Source organism: Panthera onca (genome assembly GCF_046562875.1).
Source record: "Panthera onca isolate mPanOnc1 chromosome E1 unlocalized genomic scaffold, mPanOnc1 haplotype 2 h2.Chr16_ul_12, whole genome shotgun sequence".
NCBI classification, from domain to species: Eukaryota; Metazoa; Chordata; class Mammalia; order Carnivora; family Felidae; genus Panthera; species Panthera onca.
This window is the reverse complement of record NW_027675811.1, coordinates 54,801-74,882: the sequence shown is the minus strand read 5'-3', so window position 1 is coordinate 74,882 and position 20,082 is coordinate 54,801. Positions and strand designations below refer to the sequence as shown.

Genomic DNA, 20,082 nt, shown 5'->3' with positions numbered 1-20,082 from the left:
TATGTGAATCTGTAAAGCAGTAGTAGAATTTTGAGAAAATGCTATTAAAATTTTTAGTGTCAATCACAATTTGTTGCAAATCATTTATAACAAATTCTTGCCTGTAAAAGCTTTCACTTCATCCTTCAAAGTTTTCAGAGCAACTGTATTATCAACTGTAACCAAAAAAAACATAACTTGAAGCTCATAAAGTGATATAAAATAGCGTAAGAACGCTCTCCTCCCCTTCAGATTATAACAGCCTTTTGTTACTGGGCATTTTGTTATGCACTTTAAATAGCCATTCAACAAACATTTACTCAGAATATGCTTCAGTATAGAACAGAAGAAAAGATTTAAAATATTAAAAATATACTTATTTAAAAAATGTAAATTTGACTTTCTATTTCATAAAATATCAACTCTTGAATTTGATAACAAAAAGATGAGATTCAAAAGCGGCCATTTTGTAAAGGCAAACTTTGTTGTCCTCAGAACTTCGCAGACTCTTCTAGTAGCCACGCCACCTGTGTCCAAATACTACATTCTCAACTTCTTTGTCAGTGTTCTTGTCCCATCTACAATCTGGACCTCTTCTGCGTAGAAAGTTCCCTCGTTCCATTCCTTTCATTGCTAACGGTACATAACACTGAAAGCTCAAAATCCAATGGTATCTCACGTGCTCACCACTGACTGGCAGGTTTTCTTTCAGATCTTCAAGTTCCTGGTCTGTGAGCTTGATTCCCATGTCACCTAGAACGGTTTCCAGGTTTTTGATGTCAACTTTCCCTTAATCAGAAAGAGAAAGGCTCGTGAGGGAAATTTAGTGAGTCTAAAAAAGTTATTTTTAGATTATTTTTTTAAGAGAGTAAGGGTCTTCCTACCAAGACTTGAAGCTAAAATTTTGTTACCAAAACACGAATACCACAAAGCCCGACTCTGGACAAATATTTATAATAAGGAGCACAGTAACAGAATCAACATGGCATTTAAGGTTAATGGTAAAATATAGTTAGTGTTCTAATGGGAATTTAGGTTTATAGTGACTTTGTGCTCACCTGTAATAGCTTTCATTCCTTCCATCACGTCATGCAGATCAACATTCCCGTTTGCTACAGAAGTCCAAAAGAGACATGTAATCAATGACATGAGCTCAGAAAAAGATACACTTTGTTTATAGAGTATAATAAAGTCCAGCTAAATCTGTCTCACAACATAATTTTAATTGATACTCCTTTAAATCGAAGATCAAGATAAATAGATCCTGAATGCTATCTTTGGCACTCACCATCAACTTGTAGGTCTCCTGACAATCCAGCAAGTTCCTCGTCTGTGAGCCCCATTCCCATATTTCCCAAACTAGTATGGAGGTAATTCTTTTTAATCTTCCCATCTTAGGAAAGAGACAGTAAAGCGACATTTGAAAAAAAAAAGTTGTATAATAGTAAAATGTAAAAATGTTTTTTAGGAAAACTATTATTAACTTTAATGAACACATACTATTAAAACAAAAGAAACAAAAGATAAAATATATTTCATGCCTCTGTTATTATTACACTTTGACAAGGCTGAAATCCCAAATAGACTTTTCCACTTAAAGACTCAAATAGAAAGTCAATGGAGTCAGAACTGTATTTCCTTTAGTCTATTCTTGTGGACAAGCCTACAAAGTAAAACAAGGTTAAGGTGCTGGAACAAACAGAACTGCAGACCACTAACTGAATTACTCTGCATAAAAAGTAGGGTTATGTTTTGACTTATTAGTTATTATTGTAGCTGACCATTGCTTTTCAATAACAACCAGGGTTTTTTGTTTGTTTTTGCCAGGGTTGGTTTTTCTTCCTGAGAAAAAGTTGAAAAAAATCTAAGAAGACAGTGGACTTCCTGCCAAGAGAAAGTATATATTAACAGCAGGTAAGATGTAGTTATGCTGGAAGAATTATAATTAAAAGCTTAGATAGGGCCAAGATTCATCCTTGGATGGTGTATCTGGAGACCTAGATAACATGCCTTATAATTTTGTTTTTTACTTACTTTTGAGAGACTTCATAGCCTTCAGTAGTCTATTACGATATAACTTTCCATTGGCTGTAAGAAAAGTCATAATTCATGTAATGGTAGAATGAATACGAGTTTCACAAAAATAGCATGAACTGAATAATTTCAGAAGCAGAAAATGCAGTCTTGTATCAACATACAAAAATCAACTGTATTGCTATAGAGTTGCAACAAGCAAATGAAAACTTAAGAAAGCAATTTCATTTACAAGAGCATGAAAAGCATAAAATGCCTAAGAATAATTTTAACAAGAGGAGTATTGTGAAGATGGCGGCGTAGGAGGACGCGGGGCTCACAGCGCGTCCTGCCGATCACTTAGATTCCACCTACACCTGCCTAAAGAACCCAGAAAACCGCCAGAGGATTAGCAGAAGGGAGTCTCCGGAGTCAAGCGCAGACTAGAGGCCCACGGAAGAGGGTAGGAAGGGCGGCGAGGCGGTGCGCGCTCCACGGACTGGCGGGAGGGAGCCGGGGCGGAGGGGCGGCTCGCCTGCCAAGCGGAGCCCCCGAGTCTGGCTGGCAAAAGCGGAGGGGCCGGACAGACTGTGTTCCGACAGCAAGCGCGACTTAGCGTCTGGGAGGTCAGAAGTTAACAGCTCTGCTCGGAAAGCGGGAAGGCTGGAGGACAAAGGGAGGGAGAGCTGCTGAGCCCCCGGACGGCAGAGCTCAGCTTGGCGGGGAACAAAGGCGCTCGCCAGCGCCATCTCCCCCGCCCATCCCCCAGCCAAAATCCCAAAGGGAACCAGTTCCTGCCAGGGAACTTGCTCGCTCCGCGCAAACACCCAACTCTGTGCTTCTGCGGAGCCAAACCTCCGGCAGCGGATCTGACTCCCTCCCGCTGCCACAGGGCTCCTCCTGAAGTGGATCACCTAAGGAGAAGCGAGCTAAGCCTGCCCCTCCAGCCCCCGTGCACCTTGCCTACCCACCCCAGCTAATACGCCAGATCCCCAGCAACACAAGCCTGGCAGTGTGCAAGTAGCCCAGACGGGACACGCCACCCCACAGTGAATCCCGCCCCTAGGAGAGGGGAAGAGAAGGCACACACCAGTCTGACTGTGGCCCCAGCGGTGGGCTGGGGGCAGACATCGGGTCGGACGGCGGCCCCGCCCACCAACTCCAGTTATACACCACAGCACAGGGGAAGTGCACTGCAGGTCCTCACCACGCCAGGGACTCTCCAAAATGACCAAACGGAAGAATTCCCCTCAGAAGAATCTCCAGGAAATAACAACAGCTAATGAACTGATCAAAAAGGATTTAAATAATATAACAGAAAGTGAATTTAGAATAATAGTCATAAAATTAATCGCTGGGCTTGAAAACAGTATACAGGACAGCAGAGAATCTCTTGCCATAAAGATCGAGGGACTAAGGAACAGTCACGAGGAGTTGAAAAACGCTTTAAACGAAATGCAAAACAAAATGGAAACCACAATGGCTCGGCTTGAAGAGGCAGAGGAGAGAATAGGTGAACTAGAAGATAAAGTTATGGAAAAAGAGGAAGCTGAAAGAAAGAGAGATAAAAAAATCCAGGAGTATGAGGGGAAAATTAGAGAACTAAGTGATACACTAAAAAAAAATAATATACGCATAATTGGTATCCCAGAGGAGGAAGAGAGAGGGAAAGGTGCTGAAGGGGTACTTGAACAAATTATAGCTGAGAACTTCCCTGAACTGGGGAAGGAAAAAGGCATTGAAATCCAAGAGGCACAGAGAACTCCCTTCAGACGTAACTTGAATCGATCTTCTGCATGACATATCATAGTGAAACTGGCAAAATACAAGGATAAAGAGAAAATTCTGAAAGCAGCAAGGGATAAACGTGCCCTCACATATAAAGGGAGACCTATAAGACTCGTGACTGATCTCTCCTTTGAAACTTGGCAGGCCAGAAAGGCTTGGCACGATATCTACAGTGTGCTAAACAGAAAAAATATGTAGCCGAGAATCCTTTATCCAGCAAGTCTGTCATTTAGAATAGAAGGAGAGATAAAGGTCTTCCCAAACAAACAAAAACTGAAGGAATTTGTCACCACGAAACCAGCCCTACAAGAGATCCTAAGGGGGATCCTGTGAGACAAAGTACCAGAGACATCACTACAAGCATAAAACATACAGACATCACAATGACTCTAAACCCATATCTTTCTATAATAACACTGAATGTAAATGGATTAAATGCGCCAACTAAAAGACATAGGGTATCAGAATGGATAAAAAAGCAAGACCCATCTATTTGCTGTCTACAAGAGACTCATTTTAGAGCTGAGGACACCTTTAGATTGAGAGTGAGGGGATGGAGAACTATTTATCATGCTCCTGGAAGCCAAAAGAAAGCTGGAGTAGCCATACTTATATCAGACAAACTAGACTTTAAATTAAAGGCTGTAACAAGAGATGAAGAAGGGCATTATATAATAATCACAGGGTCTATCCATCAGGAAGAGCTAACAATTATAAATGTCTATGCGCCAAATAGCGGAGCCCCCAGATATATAAAACAATTACTCATAAACATAAGCAACCTTATTGATAAGAATGTGGTCATTGCAGGGGACTTTAACACCCCACTTACAGAAATGGATAGATCATCTAGACACACAGTCAATAAAGAAACAAGGGCCCTGAATGATACATTGGATCCGATGGACTTGACAGATCTATTTAGAACTCTGCATCCCAAAGCAACAGAATATACTTTCTTCTCGAGTGCACATGGAACATTCTCCAAGATAGATCATATACTGGGTCACAAAACAGCCCTTCATAAGTTTACAAGAATTGAAATTATACCATGCATACTTTCAGACCACAATGCTATGAAGCTTGAAATCAGCCACAGGAAAAAGTCTGGAAAACCTCCAAAAGCATGGAGGTTAAAGAACACCCTACTAACAAATGAGTGAGTCAACCAGGCAATTAGAGAAGAAATTAAAAAATATATGGAAACAAACGAAAATGAAAATACAACAATCCAAACGCTTTGGGACGCAGCGAAGGCAGTCCTGAGAGGAAAATACATTGCAATCCAGGCCTATCTCAAGAAACAAGAAAAATCCCAAATACAAAATCTAACAGCACACCTAAAGGAAATAGAAGCAGAACAGCAAAGGCAGCCTAAACCCAGCAGAAGAAGAGAAATCATAAAGATCAGAGCAGAAATAAACAATATGGAATCTAAAAAAACTGTAGAGCAGATCAACGAAACCAAGAGTTGGTTTTTTGAAAAAATAAACAAAATTGACAAACCTCTAGCCAGGCTTCTCAAAAAGAAAAGGGAGATGACCCAAATAGATAAAATCATGAATGAAAATGGAATGATTACAACCAATCCCTCAGAGATACAAACAATTATCAGGGAATACTATGAAAAATTATATGCCAGCAAATTGGACAACCTGGAAGAAATGGACAAATTCCTAAACACCCACACTCTTCCAAAACTCAATCAGGAGGAAATAGAAAGCTTGAGCAGACCCATAACCAGCGAAGAAATTGAATCGGTTATCAAAAATCTCCCAACAAATAAGAGTCCAGGACCAGACGGCTTCCCAGGGGAGTTCTACCAGACATTTAAAGCAGAGATAATACCTATCCTTCTCAAGCTATTCCAAGAAATAGAAAGGGAAGGAAAACTTCCAGACTCATTCTATGAAGCCAGTATTACTTTGATTCCTAAACCAGACAGAGACCCAGTAAAAAAAGAGAACTACAGGCCAATATCCCTGATGAATATGGATGCAAAAATTCTTAATAAGATACTAGCAAATCGAACTCAACAGCATATAAAAAGAATTATTCACCATGATCAAGTGGGATTCATTCCTGGGATGCAGGGCTGGTTCAACATTCGCAAATCGATCAACATGATACATCACATTAACAAAAAAAAAGAGAAGAACCATATGATCCTGTCAATCGATGCAGAAAAGGCCTTTGACAAAATCCAGCACCCTTTCTTAATAAAAACCCTTGAGAAAGTCGGGATAGAAGGAACATACTTAAAGATCATAAAGGCCATTTATGAAAAGCCCACAGCTAACATCATCCTCAACGGGGAAAAACTGAGAGCTTTTTCCCTGAGATCAGGAACACGACAGGGATGCCCACTGTCACCGCTGTTGTTTAACATAGTGCTGGAAGTTCTAGCATCAGCAATCAGACAACAAAAGGAAATCAAAGGCATCAAAATTGGCAAAGATGAAGTCAAGCTTTCGCTTTTTGCAGATGACATGATATTATACATGGAAAATCCGATAGACTCCACCAAAAGTCTGCTAGAACTGATACATGAATTCAGCAAAGTTGCAGGATACAAAATCAATGTGCAGAAATCAGTTGCATTCTTATACACTAACAATGAAGCAACAGAAAGACAAATGAAGAAACTGATCCCATTCACAATTGCACCAAGAAGCATAAAATACCTAGGAATAAATCTAACCAAAGATGTAAAAGATCTGTATGCTGAAAACTATAGAAAGCTTATGCAGGTAATTGAAGAAGATATAAAGAAATGGAAAGACATTCCCTGCTCATGGATTGGAAGAATAAATATTGTCAAAATGTCAATACTACCCAAAGCTATCTACACATTCAATGCAATCCCAATCAAAATTGCACCAGCATTCTTCTCGAAACTAGAACAAGCAATCCTAAAATTCATATGGAACCACAAAAGGCCCCGAATAGCCAAAGTAATTTTGAAGAAGAAGACCAAAGCAGGAGGCATCACAATCCCAGACTTTAGCCTCTACTACAAAGCTGTAATCATCAAGACAGCATGGTATTGGCATAAAAACAGACACATAGACCAATGGAATAGAATAGAAACCCCAGAACTAGACCCACAAACGTATGGCCAACTGATCTTTGACAAAGCAGGAAAGAACATCCAATGGAAAAAAGACAGTCTCTTTAACAAATGGTGCTGGGAGAACTGAACAGCAACATGCAGAAGGTTGAAACTAGACCACTTTCTCACACCATTCACAAAAATAAACTCAAAATGGATAAAGGACCTGAATGTGAGACAGGAAACCATCAAAACCTTAGAGGAGAAAGCAGGAAAAGACCTCTCTGACCTCAGCCGTAGCAATCTCTTACTCGGCACATCCCCAAAGGCAAGGGAATTAAAAGCAAAAGTGAATTACTGGGACCTTATGAAGATAAAAAGCTTCTGCACAGCAAAGGAAACAACCAACAAAACTAAAAGGCAACCAACGGAATGGGAAAAGATATTTGCAAATGACACATCGGACAAAGGGCTAGTATCCAAAATCTATAAAGAGCTCATCAAACTCCACACCCGAAAAACAAATAACCCAGTGAAGAAATGGGCAGAAAACATGAATAGACACTTCTCTAAAGAAGACATCCGGATGGCCAACAGGCACATGAAAAGATGTTCAACGTCGCTCCTTATCAGGGAAATACAAATCAAAACCACACTCAGATACCACCTCACGCCAGTCAGAGTGGCCAAAATGAAGAAATCAGGAGACTATAGATGCTGGAGAGGATGTGGAGAAACAGGAACCCTCTTGCACTGTTGGTGGGAATGCAAATTGGTGCAGCCGCTCTGGAAAGCAGTGTGGAGGTTCCTCAGAAAATTAAAAATAGACCTACCCTATGACCCAGCAATAGCACTGCTAGGCATTTATCCAAGGGATACAGGAGTACTGATGCATAGGGGCACTTGTACCCCAATGTTTATAGCGGCACTCTCAACAATAGCCAAATTATGGAAAGAGCCTAAATGTCCATCAACTGATGAATGGAGAAAGAAATTGTGGTTTATATACACAATGGAATACTACGTGGCAATGAGAAAAAATGAAATATGGCCTTTTGTAGCAACATGGATGGAACTGGAGAGTGTGATGCTAAGTGAAATAAGCCATACAGAGAAAGACAGATACCATATGGTTTCACTCTTATGTGGATCCTGAGAAACATCACAGAAACCCACGGGGGAGGGGAAGGAAAAAAAAAAAAAAAAAAAAAAAAAAAAAAAAAAAGAGGTTAGAGTGGGAGAGAGCCAAAGCATAAGAGACTGTTAAAAACTGAGAACAAACTGAGGGTTGATGGGGGGTGGGAGGGAGGGCAGGGTGGGTGATGGGTATTGAGGAGGGCACCTTTTGGGATGAGCACTGGGTGTTGTATGGAAACCAATTTGACAGTAAATTTCATATATTAAAAAATAAAAAAAATAAAAAAAAAGAACTATGTAAAAAAAAAAAAAAGAATAATTTTAACAAAAGAAGTACAAAACTTATACTCTGGAGACTATAAACCATTATAGAAAGAAATTAAATAAGACCTAAATAAATGAAAAGACATCCTATGTTTATGGATTGGAAGACTTAATACTGTGAATGTGACAATATTCCCTAAACTGATCCATGGAGTCAATACATTCTTATAAAAAATTCCAGCTGGTTTGTTTGCAGAAACTGATGAGCTGGTCCTAATATTCATATGGTAAAGCTCAGGCTCCAAAAAGCAAAAATAATCTTAAAAAGGAAAAAGAAGTAGGGGACTCACACTTTTCAGTTTAAACTACAAAGTGACAGTAATCAAGACAGTGAGGTACTGGCATAAAACTAGATATATAGATTAATGGAATAGAATTTACAATCCAGAAATAAACCTTCCAATGTTTGGTCAGCTGATTTTTGACAAAGGTACTTGCACATTCAATGAAGAAAGAACAGTGTTTTTAATAAATGGTGCTGGGACAACTGGACAGTCACATGCAAAGAGAATATTCTTTTGGATCCCTATCTCACATTTTATACAAAAAGTAACTCAAAATGGATCAAAGACCTAATTATAAGTGTTAAAACTATAAAAATGTTGAAAGAAAACATAACTGTAAATTTTCTTAACCTTAGATTAGACGTTTTTTTAATATATGACACCCAAACACAAGCAACAAAAGAAAAAGTTATACCCTGGACATCATCAAAGTTAAAAATCTTTTGTGCATCAAGGAACACTGTCAAGAAAGTAAAAAGATAATTCACAGGACAGGAGAAAACTTTTGCAATCATGTATCTGATAAGGAACTTATATCTAGAAAATATAAGGGACTTGTATCTAGAATGTATAAAGAACTTCTACGATTCAATAATAAGAAGATAACCAAATTTAAAAACGGATGAGGGTTATGAGTGGATTTTTCTCCAAAGGAGGTATACGTTTAGCCAATATTCACATGAAAAGATGCTTAACATCATTAGCAATCAGGGTAATGCAAGTCGAAACCAGATAAGATACCACCTCATACCCACTAAGATATTATCAAAGGACAGAAGTAACAAGTGTTGACCAGGATGTGGAGGAACTGGGACTCTGATGCACCGCTGGTGGAAATGGAAAGTAATGCAGCCTCTTTGGAAAACAGCCTGCACTTCCTCAAAAGGTGAAACACAGAATTACCATATGACCCAACAATTTCTCTCTTAGGTATATACCCAAGACAAATGAAAATATATACCCATGTAAAAACTTGTACATGAACGTTCATAGGAGAATTATTCATAATAGCTAAAATGTGGAAACAATCCAAATGCGTATCAACCGATGAATGGATAAATAAAATGTGTTATATCCATAGAATAGCCTATTTTTCAGCAGTGAAAAGAAACAAAGTACAGTTGACTTTAGAAAAACAGAGGTTTGAACTGTGCAGGTCCATTTATACGTGGTTTTTTTTTTTTATAGTATAGCACTGTAAATGTATTTCCTCTTCCTTAGGATTTTCTTAAATTATTTTTTTAATGTTGATTTAGTTTTGAGAGAGAGCTGTCAGCACAGATCCTGATGCAGGGCTCGAACCCACAAACCATGAGATCATGACCTGAGCTCAAGTCAGACGCTTAACTGACTGAGCCACCCAGGTGCCCCACCTTATGATTTTCTTATTAGCATTTTATTTTCTCTGGCTTACCTATTGTAAGAATAGGGTATATAATACATATAACAACAAAATGTATGTTAATTGACTTTATGTTATCAGTTAGGCTTCTTCTGGTCATCAGTAAGCAATTAGCAGTTAAGTTTTTGGAGAGTCAAAAGTTATACACAGATTTTTGACTGCACAGGGAGTCAGCGCTCTTTACCCCTGTGTTGTTCAAGCATCAACTGTATTAATACATAACAGGACAGAGATAAACCTGGAAAACATTATGTTAAGTGAAACTAGTCACTACGGACCACATATTATATGATTCTATTTATGTGGAATATCCAGAATAGGGAAACTGATGGAGACAGAAAATAGATTAGTGGTTGCCCAGGGCTGAGGGAGATGGAGAAATTGGGAGGTGACTGTTAATAGGTATGGAATATCTTTCTGGGATAATAAAAATGTTCTAAAATTGATTGTTGTGATGAATGTGGTGAATACATCAGAATTCACTTAATTGTATGCTATATTGGGTTACTTGTACAATATGTGGATGATAACTCAGTAGTACCATTATAAATATTTCACTTATGGGGTGCCTGGATGACTCAGGTGGCTAAGCGTCTGACTTCGGCTCAGGTCGTGATCTCGCAGTTTGTGAGTTTGAGCCTCGCGTCAGGCTCTGTGCTGACAACTCAGAGTCTGGAGCCTGCTTCGGATTCTGTGTCTCCCTCTCTCTCTCTGCCCCTCCCCTGCTCGTGCTCTATCACTCTGTGTCTCTCAAAAAAAAAAAACATTAAAAATTTTTTAAAAAATGTTTCACCTAAAATTTTCATCTTTATAGAACAGTGAAATTAAGGAAGAGAAGGCTTTTTCAATATGATAAGCTGGTCCCCTTGAGTGGGCCTACTGTACTGTACAAATATCTCTTTCCTTTCTTTTTAATTCTTTTATTTTTAATTTCTTCCATTGCCCGCTTATCCCTCTCTTTTTCCTTCTTATGGTATAAGCCCCGAAGGGTGACAGTAGACATTTGTTGGCTCTGATGGCAACTTACATCTGAGGAGTTGCTTGGCTTCTAAAATAAACTCTAAACGACACTTACTGTTTTAAGATGTAGCTTACATTTTAGTTTTTTAAAAATGTTCCATCATGTTTGAGAAGAAGTGAAACTTTTCATGCAGATCTGTAAAAATCTAATTTCCCTGGAAGCTCCCACAGACACTTGTATGACTCACCATCAATTGGCAGGATTTTCAGCAGCTTCTCTAGTTCCTTATCTGTGAGCTCAATTCCGAGATTTCCCAGAACATTTTTTAGCTCACTAGATTCAATCTTCTCACCTTTGAAAATAAGAAATTTGGTATACATCTTCATTTCAGATAGCGGTAATCATTTCTTTTTTTTTAAAGTTTTTAAATGTTTTATCACTTATTTTTGAGAGAGAGAGCAAGTGGGCAAGGGGCAGAGAGAGAGGGAGACACAGAATCTGAAGCAGGCTCCAGGCCCTGAGCTGTCAGCACAGAGCCTGATGCGGGGCTTGAACTCACAAGCTGCGAGATCATGACCTGAGCTGAAGTCGGACGATTAACCGACTGAGCCACCCAGGCGCCTCCAGATAATAGTAATTATTTCTAATGAAAAAAGTTATTTTAGGATAATTAATACCATCTCCTTGTTTTCAGACTGAAAACTACAGTAATAAAAACAAACAAACATTTTCAACTACAGAATCAATGTAGATGATAGGTCAAATTTATTTTCTTAATGTGAACAAGAGAGTCTTCTAAAATCAGGACAGACTACTTTCAGATTGAAATTTGATCTATTAATTAAAAAAATAGATGCTTATATGAATTTTTCTTTGAAAAAGTATTTTAATTTAAAAAATAAGAATTATATGATAAATACAATAAATTCATTACTTCCATCAATTTTAGGCTTCACTCTCTAATTTGCTGTGCCATTCTATACTGTGGTTATTAAACACTGGCGAAGTGAATTACATTATTGGCATAAACAACAGAGATTGTAGAATTTGAAAGCAAGAAATCGTATGGTAATTTCATTGCAAAATCAGATAATTTTATATCAATACATGTAACACTAGAAGCAAATATTTCATTAATAAATATAGAGAAATGCCAGAATTTACAAGTCAGTGATGAAGTACCAGGAAATATTAGCAAAAACCAAAATTTAATGTAGATAATTGGAATCCTAATTTTATAGTAACTTTTCAGTCACCTGTAAAATCTGTGATGTTTTCCATCAGTGTTTCTAGAGGAATTTTCTCATCAACTATAAGAGAAGATAAAATCGCAGTATATTATAGATCCCATATATTATGGATCTCATATATTATATAGACTTCAAATATTACATTCTAGATATAATACAAAAGTTTGTGGGAAAACATGGGAAGAACTATAACAGTTGCACTTAACTATGTGTCAGGCCCCATCATAATTGCTAATATTTATTTAAACAAATATTTTTGAACACACTTTTTAGATTATTATTCTACTCAACTTTTATTCTAAGACAAGCATGAATAACAAGAAAATTCTAAACATGAAAACCACGCTATCGCAATGGTGCGGTTTGGCCTATAATATCTCAAATTTATTTGTGTTAGTAAGGGGAAGTTACTTAGAAGTGAATGTGTCTAAAGAATCTGCATTCTTGTATTCAAAACTGGAAAGACTCAACTACTAAACATGATACTTACAGAGAACATAAAAGTCATACATATCACACATATAAAAAACTGGTTTAATTTTGACTTTGTTAACTGGATACTCATAACCTCAAATGACATTCTCTGTGTTTTAGTCATTGATATGGTGTCTCACACTGCTCTTGGGCCTTCCCTTTTCCCTATGAAAAAGGGCATTCCCCCCCCCCCACCCAAGTTTCTTGTAATTAACCTCTCTCTAGGGTTAACTAGTATATATGATAATATGCTTACCACCAACATGCATGTTTTCAGCCAGATCTTTAAGTTCCGTATCTGCAAGCTTTATCCCCAGGTTGTTCAGAACAGTGCCCAGGTTGTTCATATTGACCTTCCCACCTAAGAAAAGTGACAGTCCATAAAGAATATTAAATGACTTCAAAAGAGAAGTTCTTACACTTTTTTGATACACATATCCCATTGTGAATTTCTTAAGCAGTAGATCATTATTCACAAAATTTGCTTCGGACCAAACAGAAAATGTTTGCTCTAAAGTGAAAAAAATAAATTAATGTTCAACAATTTTAGCACAGAGACAAAATATTTTAAGCAGTCAATTACAAATTTAGAACTATGGCTACTTCCCTTGAGACTTGTCTTGGGGACCAGCCTACAGAAACACAAGGTTTTAAATGGCATTTAATACTGAAATTAGTTTGAGAATTAGGTACAGAAATATGGGCTCAGAGTACAGAAAAGTCTCTCAAGAAATGGATGAAAAAGGGAAGAAAGAGATTGAGTTGTGGCCAAAAAGGGGTGTGGAGAGTTCTAGTTTGCTTATTTTATAGGATGGTGTATGTTGAACATGTAAATGGGCTGAAGAGGTTGAAAATGGCCAGTGGGGCAAGGTCTTAAAAGATATGGGAGACAGTGGAGTCAAGGGCATCCTGGTAAGCTTTGAGGAGGAAGAGGGACTTCTCACTCATCCTTTATACTAACATGGGTGTGCTTAAAGATACCTGAATAGGGAGGGATTGAAGATGTAAAGCTGAGGGCTATCACTCTTGCCAGCCTCAATTTTCTTAATGAATTAAAAAAAATCTGGTTGAAAAAAATGATGTTCAATGAATGCTTAGGGAATTCTGGTACTGGAGGCAAACATTATGTAGTTCTAAACAATAGTAGGTTGACTTTTGATGAATGAACTTCCAATTTAGTTTTTTCTATTTATTAAGTTCTCTGAATCACTGCTAATCATTTATATTTTTTCCCATGTAAACATGAAATTTGATATTTCTCTTCCTGAAAATTTCGAATATGACAAGAAAGTGTGGTGCTTTACTTCCAAGATAGAACATCAGATTCAACTGCTAAAATAAAGATTGAGGTCCAAAAAAGCATACATTTGCAATCAGTACATATGACAGATGGCAGCATTCAAATTCATATCTTGGAAACAGTATAAAATGAAGATCTCATATTCATTTGTATTCTTATTATGTTTCTCACTCACCTTTAAGGGACTTCACACCATCTAGCAACCTGTTTTTAAAGACCTTGTTATCATCTATAAAAAAGAACACAATTAAGGTCATAGAGAAATGATGTGGCTATTCACTAAAACTCTAGTAAAACTGAGATTTTCATGATTTGCCCTAGAAACTTCCCTCATTAAAATAAAGTTTGAGAGAAAATTAGGGAAAGTTTATAATATGGTAAGTCTATCTAAAATTTAGCATACAAGGCACTCTATAACATGCACAGCTTTTTTGGAAAATATCACCTCTGACCTTTTATCCCCTTCCGGTCTAACACCACTTCTTTCCCTTGGTTGCTTCCCACAACTGCCTATAGGTATCTAAAAAGGTAAGGGTAGCCTCAGAAATGTAGTCCCCTTGATGGCATGAGTCAGCATCATGGGGATGATTATTCCAAAACAGAGAGTTAAACTGCATAGATGGAAATTTCCCTCTACAATAAGTGAACATTTAAATTATTTTGTTTGGCATTTGCTTGTTTATTTACTGTTGCATCTTAGCAAATGGGGATAGTTTGAGTTTCTAAAAAAAAAAAAAAAAAAGCTTAAGAGGGGACAAAACAAACACGGGGTAAAAAAGAAAGGCAAACCAAGAAACAGACTCCTAACTATAGGGAACAAACTGATGGTCACCAGAGGGGAAGATGGTGAGGGAAGGGTGACACGGGTGATGGGGATGAAGGAGGGCACTTGAGATGAGCACAGGGTGATGTGTGGATGTGTTGAATCACCAAATTGTACACCTGAAACTAGTATTACACTGTATGTTAACTAACTGGAATTTAAATTAAAAAATCTTTAAAAGCTTCAAAGAACACTTTAAGGTCACATCAGTATATAAATGCCTACCATTGAAAGGCAGATTTTTCAGCAGCTTCAAACGTTCCTTATCTGTGAACTCTATTCCCATGTTTTTCAGAATAGCTTTCACATCTTTGACATCAACCTCCCCTCCTTAAAAAAATAGACATCATTACATATACGAATTTAAAGGATCATCTAATGACTCCAAACAGGGAAAATTAATCTATGGCTATATAGATTGAATCGGTACAGAATAAAGAGCATAGGCCAATGAGACCTCTCCAAATATACTGACGATGACTTTCACAGAAAAAGAATTTGATCTCTAAGTGCTAATAAAAGAAGTCACAGTCACAATGACAATGGCAAGGCAACTCTGAACCCTGTGAGATTTACATTATGTATCTGCTATTCAATTGGAATATTATAAATTACTTATTCAAATAAATGTATAAAATAAGGTAAGATCTGTTAGTCTCATTTTTTGTCAGTTATCTGTAGTCTTTATCAAAATTTTACTTCATATATTATTTCACTAGTACAGAGTTTGGCCATTCTAAAAAAGAGAAGAACAAAATATACAAATAAAAAATATACCAGAAAACAAATGAGTTGCTAGTAATTTAATGAACCAAGAAATAAATGCCATAACTAATATGGCAATTGAGGAATAATGATGAAATGTAATTATTATAAATACTAAATGTTTTAGATTCATAATTTCTCTCTTACCTGTAGTAGCTTTTACTCCATCCATCACCTCTTTCAGACCAACCATTCCATTAGCTACAAGAAAAGGCACAATGAAAATAATGTCAGAAGCCCAGAAGACAAATTTAAGACATATATTTTAAGGAAACAATTCCATTAAAAATTCCTTACATCTTCATTTTACCTGAGACCATTTAGAAAATGCCTGGATCTCAGGGAGTTAAGATGATCTCCATCAATACAAAGGTCTCTTGTATACTAGAAACTGGGTCAGGAAAAGTGTGCTCTTCCTAGTATTTTGGATGCCATTATAAGCCATAGCTGAAGATACTATTGGAGTTGGCCAGGTATTCTGGTAACTTTACTTCATGTACCCACAAACAGCTGAGGAAGGGACCACTAATCCAGCTTGGTATGTTCTAAGATTGCTTCCTGCAGGAGATGTGTGTGAACTACATTAATGTATCAGAGCAGTTGATACGAAATATGGAAGGATGGAAGAGCCTTCACATGGAGGAGAAGTTGAGAAAAATGTCCAGGGACATCATGCTATGTGGGTAAAACTACAAGCAGCTCAACATGGCTGGAACAGTAGAAAAATGAGAGAAGATATGTCCACACAGGCAGATGGAGCTTGAAGGTCTCATGCACTATGATAAAAATCTTTGAACACGTTTTCGAATGAAGATTTCATTAGACAGGAGGATAGATAGAAGAATGGCTTGTTGACTTCTCTATAAATAGATTTTCAGATCCCTATTATTTTGCTTTCTTATTGTTTAGACTATTAGAGTCCTGACAGCACCCTCTGCAGTTTTTGGTATATTTACGGAGAGGTGATGCTGTTTTAGGTTAATTGTAATGAAGATCCAAGATTTATTCTGACTTTAAAATTGGGCTCTCCTCCAAGTGTCCATCAATAGATGAATGGATAAAGACGTAGAACATGTGTGTGTGTGTGTGTGTGTGTGTGTGTGTGTGTGTGTGTGTGTGTGTATGATGGAGTATTATTCAGCCTTAAAAAAGAATGGAATCTTGCCATTTGCAACAACATGGATGGAGCTAAAGAGTATAATGCTAAGAGAAATGTTAAAGACAAATACTATATGATTTCACTCATATGTGAAATTTAAGAAACAAAATGAGTAAACAAAGAAAAAAAAAAGAGAGAGACAAACCAAGAAGTAGACTCTTAACTATAGAGAACAAACTGGTAGTTACCAGAGGGGAGGTGGGTGCGGGAATGGGTGAAACAGGTGATGGGGACTAAAGAGTATACTTATCACATATATATAGAATTGTTAATATATTATATACCTGAAATAATATAATTTTCTATGTTAACTATATTGGAATTAAAATTAAAGACTTCAGTAAAAAAAATAAAATTGGGCTCTCCTCCAAGCTTTCTAACATGTATCTGTCAATTAAATCTATTTTCAAACATATCAGATATAAAGGAAAAATTAAAAAACGGCCTGAGGTCATCTGTAGTGTTCACCATCAACTTGTAGATTTTTTGACAGCTTTGCAAGTTCCTCTTCTGTGAGCTCAAGTCCCAATTTTTTAAGGGTGTTGTCCAGGTTATTTACATGAACCTTTCCCCCTTAGGAAAGATAGAAGGTAGGAACATGAAAAAAAAGTGTATTATGCCAAAAGTCTGCATGCATATCAACTTTCTATTTATTTATTTATTATGTTTGTTTGTTTAAGGTGAAGTGATTTTTTCGTGCATAGAGAAGGGGTGTACAGAGTTGAAAAAAAATGCAAGTTCCATATGGAACTTCCTACAAGATAAAATATACGCTGTTATCAGTTAAAATGTGGGTAGACTGCAAGAATCATAAATAAGGAATGATACCAAAGTGAGGAGCCAGGATTCATAATTGGAATAAAATTGTCAAGTTGGGGAATGTCAGACAGTATGACTTTTAATTAGGTCTTACTCACCATTGAGAGATTTCACACCCTTTAGCAACCTGTTGTGATATACCTTTCCAGCAGCTGTAAGAAAAGCCATAATTCATGCAATGGGGAAATTAACATGAAATCGCAAAAATGGTGTGAAATAAATAATAATTTAAATAAACAATTTCAAAAATAACATTTTAAGAAGAGTTGTCTCTAATTTTTAGTTTATTTCATCTAATATAATGAAGGTTGGAAACAGAAACCTCTCTCCTTGTGACAAACCTCTTTATTCCAGTACCTGAGGAAGTCTCCTTGCTCAAACATGAGTATAGCTTCCCTTTGCTTTTAAATTTCTGCTTCCCATCTTTATTTTTTTTTCATGGATCTCCAATCTTTCTTTTTTTTTCTCTTCTCATGATATGAACAAATTAGTAGCTTGATAGGTAACAATATGTTTATCTGTTAATGTCAACTCTTGTCTAAAGGGTTATTTAACTTCCAATATAAATTCTAAGCGACAGTGACAGGTTGCTATATACTTATAACTCAATTTAATATTTTTTCTTTTATACTTTTGGGGAAAAATAAATAGAAACAAAGTTGAAAATATTTGCACAGACCTAAAGACCAACAAAAGACCTCCATGACACCTCTATCAATCTCACCATCAATTGGCAGTGTTTTCAGTAGCTTCTCTTTTTCCTGATCTGTGAGCTCAATCCCCAGGCTTCCCAGGAAAATTTTCAGGTTATTAGAATCAACCTTCTCATCTTTTAAGAGAGGGAACAATAGACATATAAGCTTTCGGAACTCTGGTATTATATCAAGTTGTAAAATATGTACTATGAAGTTTAATGATATCCTAATTTCAAGATGAGGTGTTAGGCGAAGATATTCTCAATTGCAGAACCCTTGAGCATATCTTATGGTAATAAAGCATATCTTTATGAGCGTATCTTATGGTATCTTATGGTAATAAAATACCACATTTATTATAAATTGAAGACCATTTTTCCTAAAGCTGGAAAAAAACAACTTTCAGAATAAAATCTGATGAGTGAATTAAGATAACGCAGATTCTTATATAAATTATTCTTCAAAAACATTTGCTTTGGTAAGAATTATTGATGATATCAGGAATACATTATCTTGATCATTTCTAAGCTTCACCATGCCATTTTCTATACATTTCTAGATATTTTTCATTTAAACATTTGTGACCCGAAGCATATTACTTGCACAAGTAACAGAAAACTTAGGATTTAAAATTGACATATAGTCTTGTATCCTAGTGTAGAAACTTTCCTAATGTCAATCCATGATTCATATATTTAAAAATAAAACATCAGAATTTATAAGATACCAGAAATACCACTGAAAAAAACTATTATAAAGGACTGAAACCCTAGATTTACATCAACTTCTCATTTACCTGTAAAAGTTTGCAGTTCCTTCATCGGTGTTTTAGGAGAAGTCCTCCTATCAACTGTAGAAGAAAATTAAAGTCATAATGAGATATAAAAGACTCATGAAATATTGTGAAAGACAATGTCGGAGTAAATATAATAAATCCTAACTTACTATGTGCCAGGCATTATCTTAAGTACTTTATATATGCTTACTTAAGAACTATTTACTGAAGAATATCTTTCTAGGCTATTAATTTATTCAGTTTTCATTGGCTTCATTAATACTAGAAAGAAAAGCCTAAACATAACAACATGCCATTTCAAAAATATTAATTTTACTTATAGTTCTATACTATTTCAAAGCTATATGCATTAGTAATGGGAAGAAATTCAGAAGTACTGTCATCTAAGTGGCCTGCATTTTTCTTTTTAAAATGTGGAAGACTGTCTTCTAGTGACCATAATATGGGTAAAGAACATAAAAGACATTCATACAAAGGGCAATGTTTTCACGGTGACTTGGTAGCTGGCTGCTTATATGCTCTTTACATGCTTTGCCCATATTTATAGCTTCTTACTATCAGTGTAGATTACCATTCCTAAGGGCCCTTTCCCCGCAACCTTTATTGTCCAAGCTCTCCCAACATGGAACTATGGTATCTGGAAACTTGCTCACCATCACCAGGGAGATTTTGAGTCAGAGCCTCAAGTTCCTTATCTGAGAGCTTGATTCCCATATTATCCAGTATTGCGTTCAAGTCGTTGACATTGACTTTCCCATCTAAGGAAAGAGAGTCCATGAAGAAAATTATGTAACTTCAAAAAAGAGGTTCATAAACCTTTTAGAGACACATGCCCTGTTGTGAATTTCATGAGCTATATGCTAGTGTTCACAAAGATTACATATCATTTCAGGGGGGGGCATATATTCTCTAAAGCCTATTCACAGACCCCCCTTAGTAGTAAGGTTAATAATCCTTGTTCTAAAATGTGGAGAAAAAAAAACCACAGCAATTTTAGAACAAGAGACTAAGGACCTTATTATGCCTATAGAGAAAGTCAACTATGACATTAGAACGAAGGT

General features: G+C 36.6%; 1 protein-coding gene across 1 annotated transcript; it reads right to left on the bottom strand.

Moving 5' to 3' along the window:
- Positions 1–84: 84 nt before the first annotated feature.
- On the bottom strand, positions 85–19,779 carry LOC144615332 (uncharacterized; the record flags this gene model as incomplete). The annotated part of the gene is made up of 11 exons (XM_078442250.2): positions 85–155; positions 667–768; positions 1,038–1,091; positions 1,268–1,372; positions 2,014–2,067; positions 11,188–11,292; positions 12,197–12,250; positions 12,921–13,025; positions 14,140–14,193; positions 15,013–15,117; positions 19,675–19,779. Coding segments are annotated over 11 exons (914 nt in total), but the record flags the coding sequence as incomplete, so codon positions are not given.
- Positions 19,780–20,082: the final 303 nt, after the last annotated feature.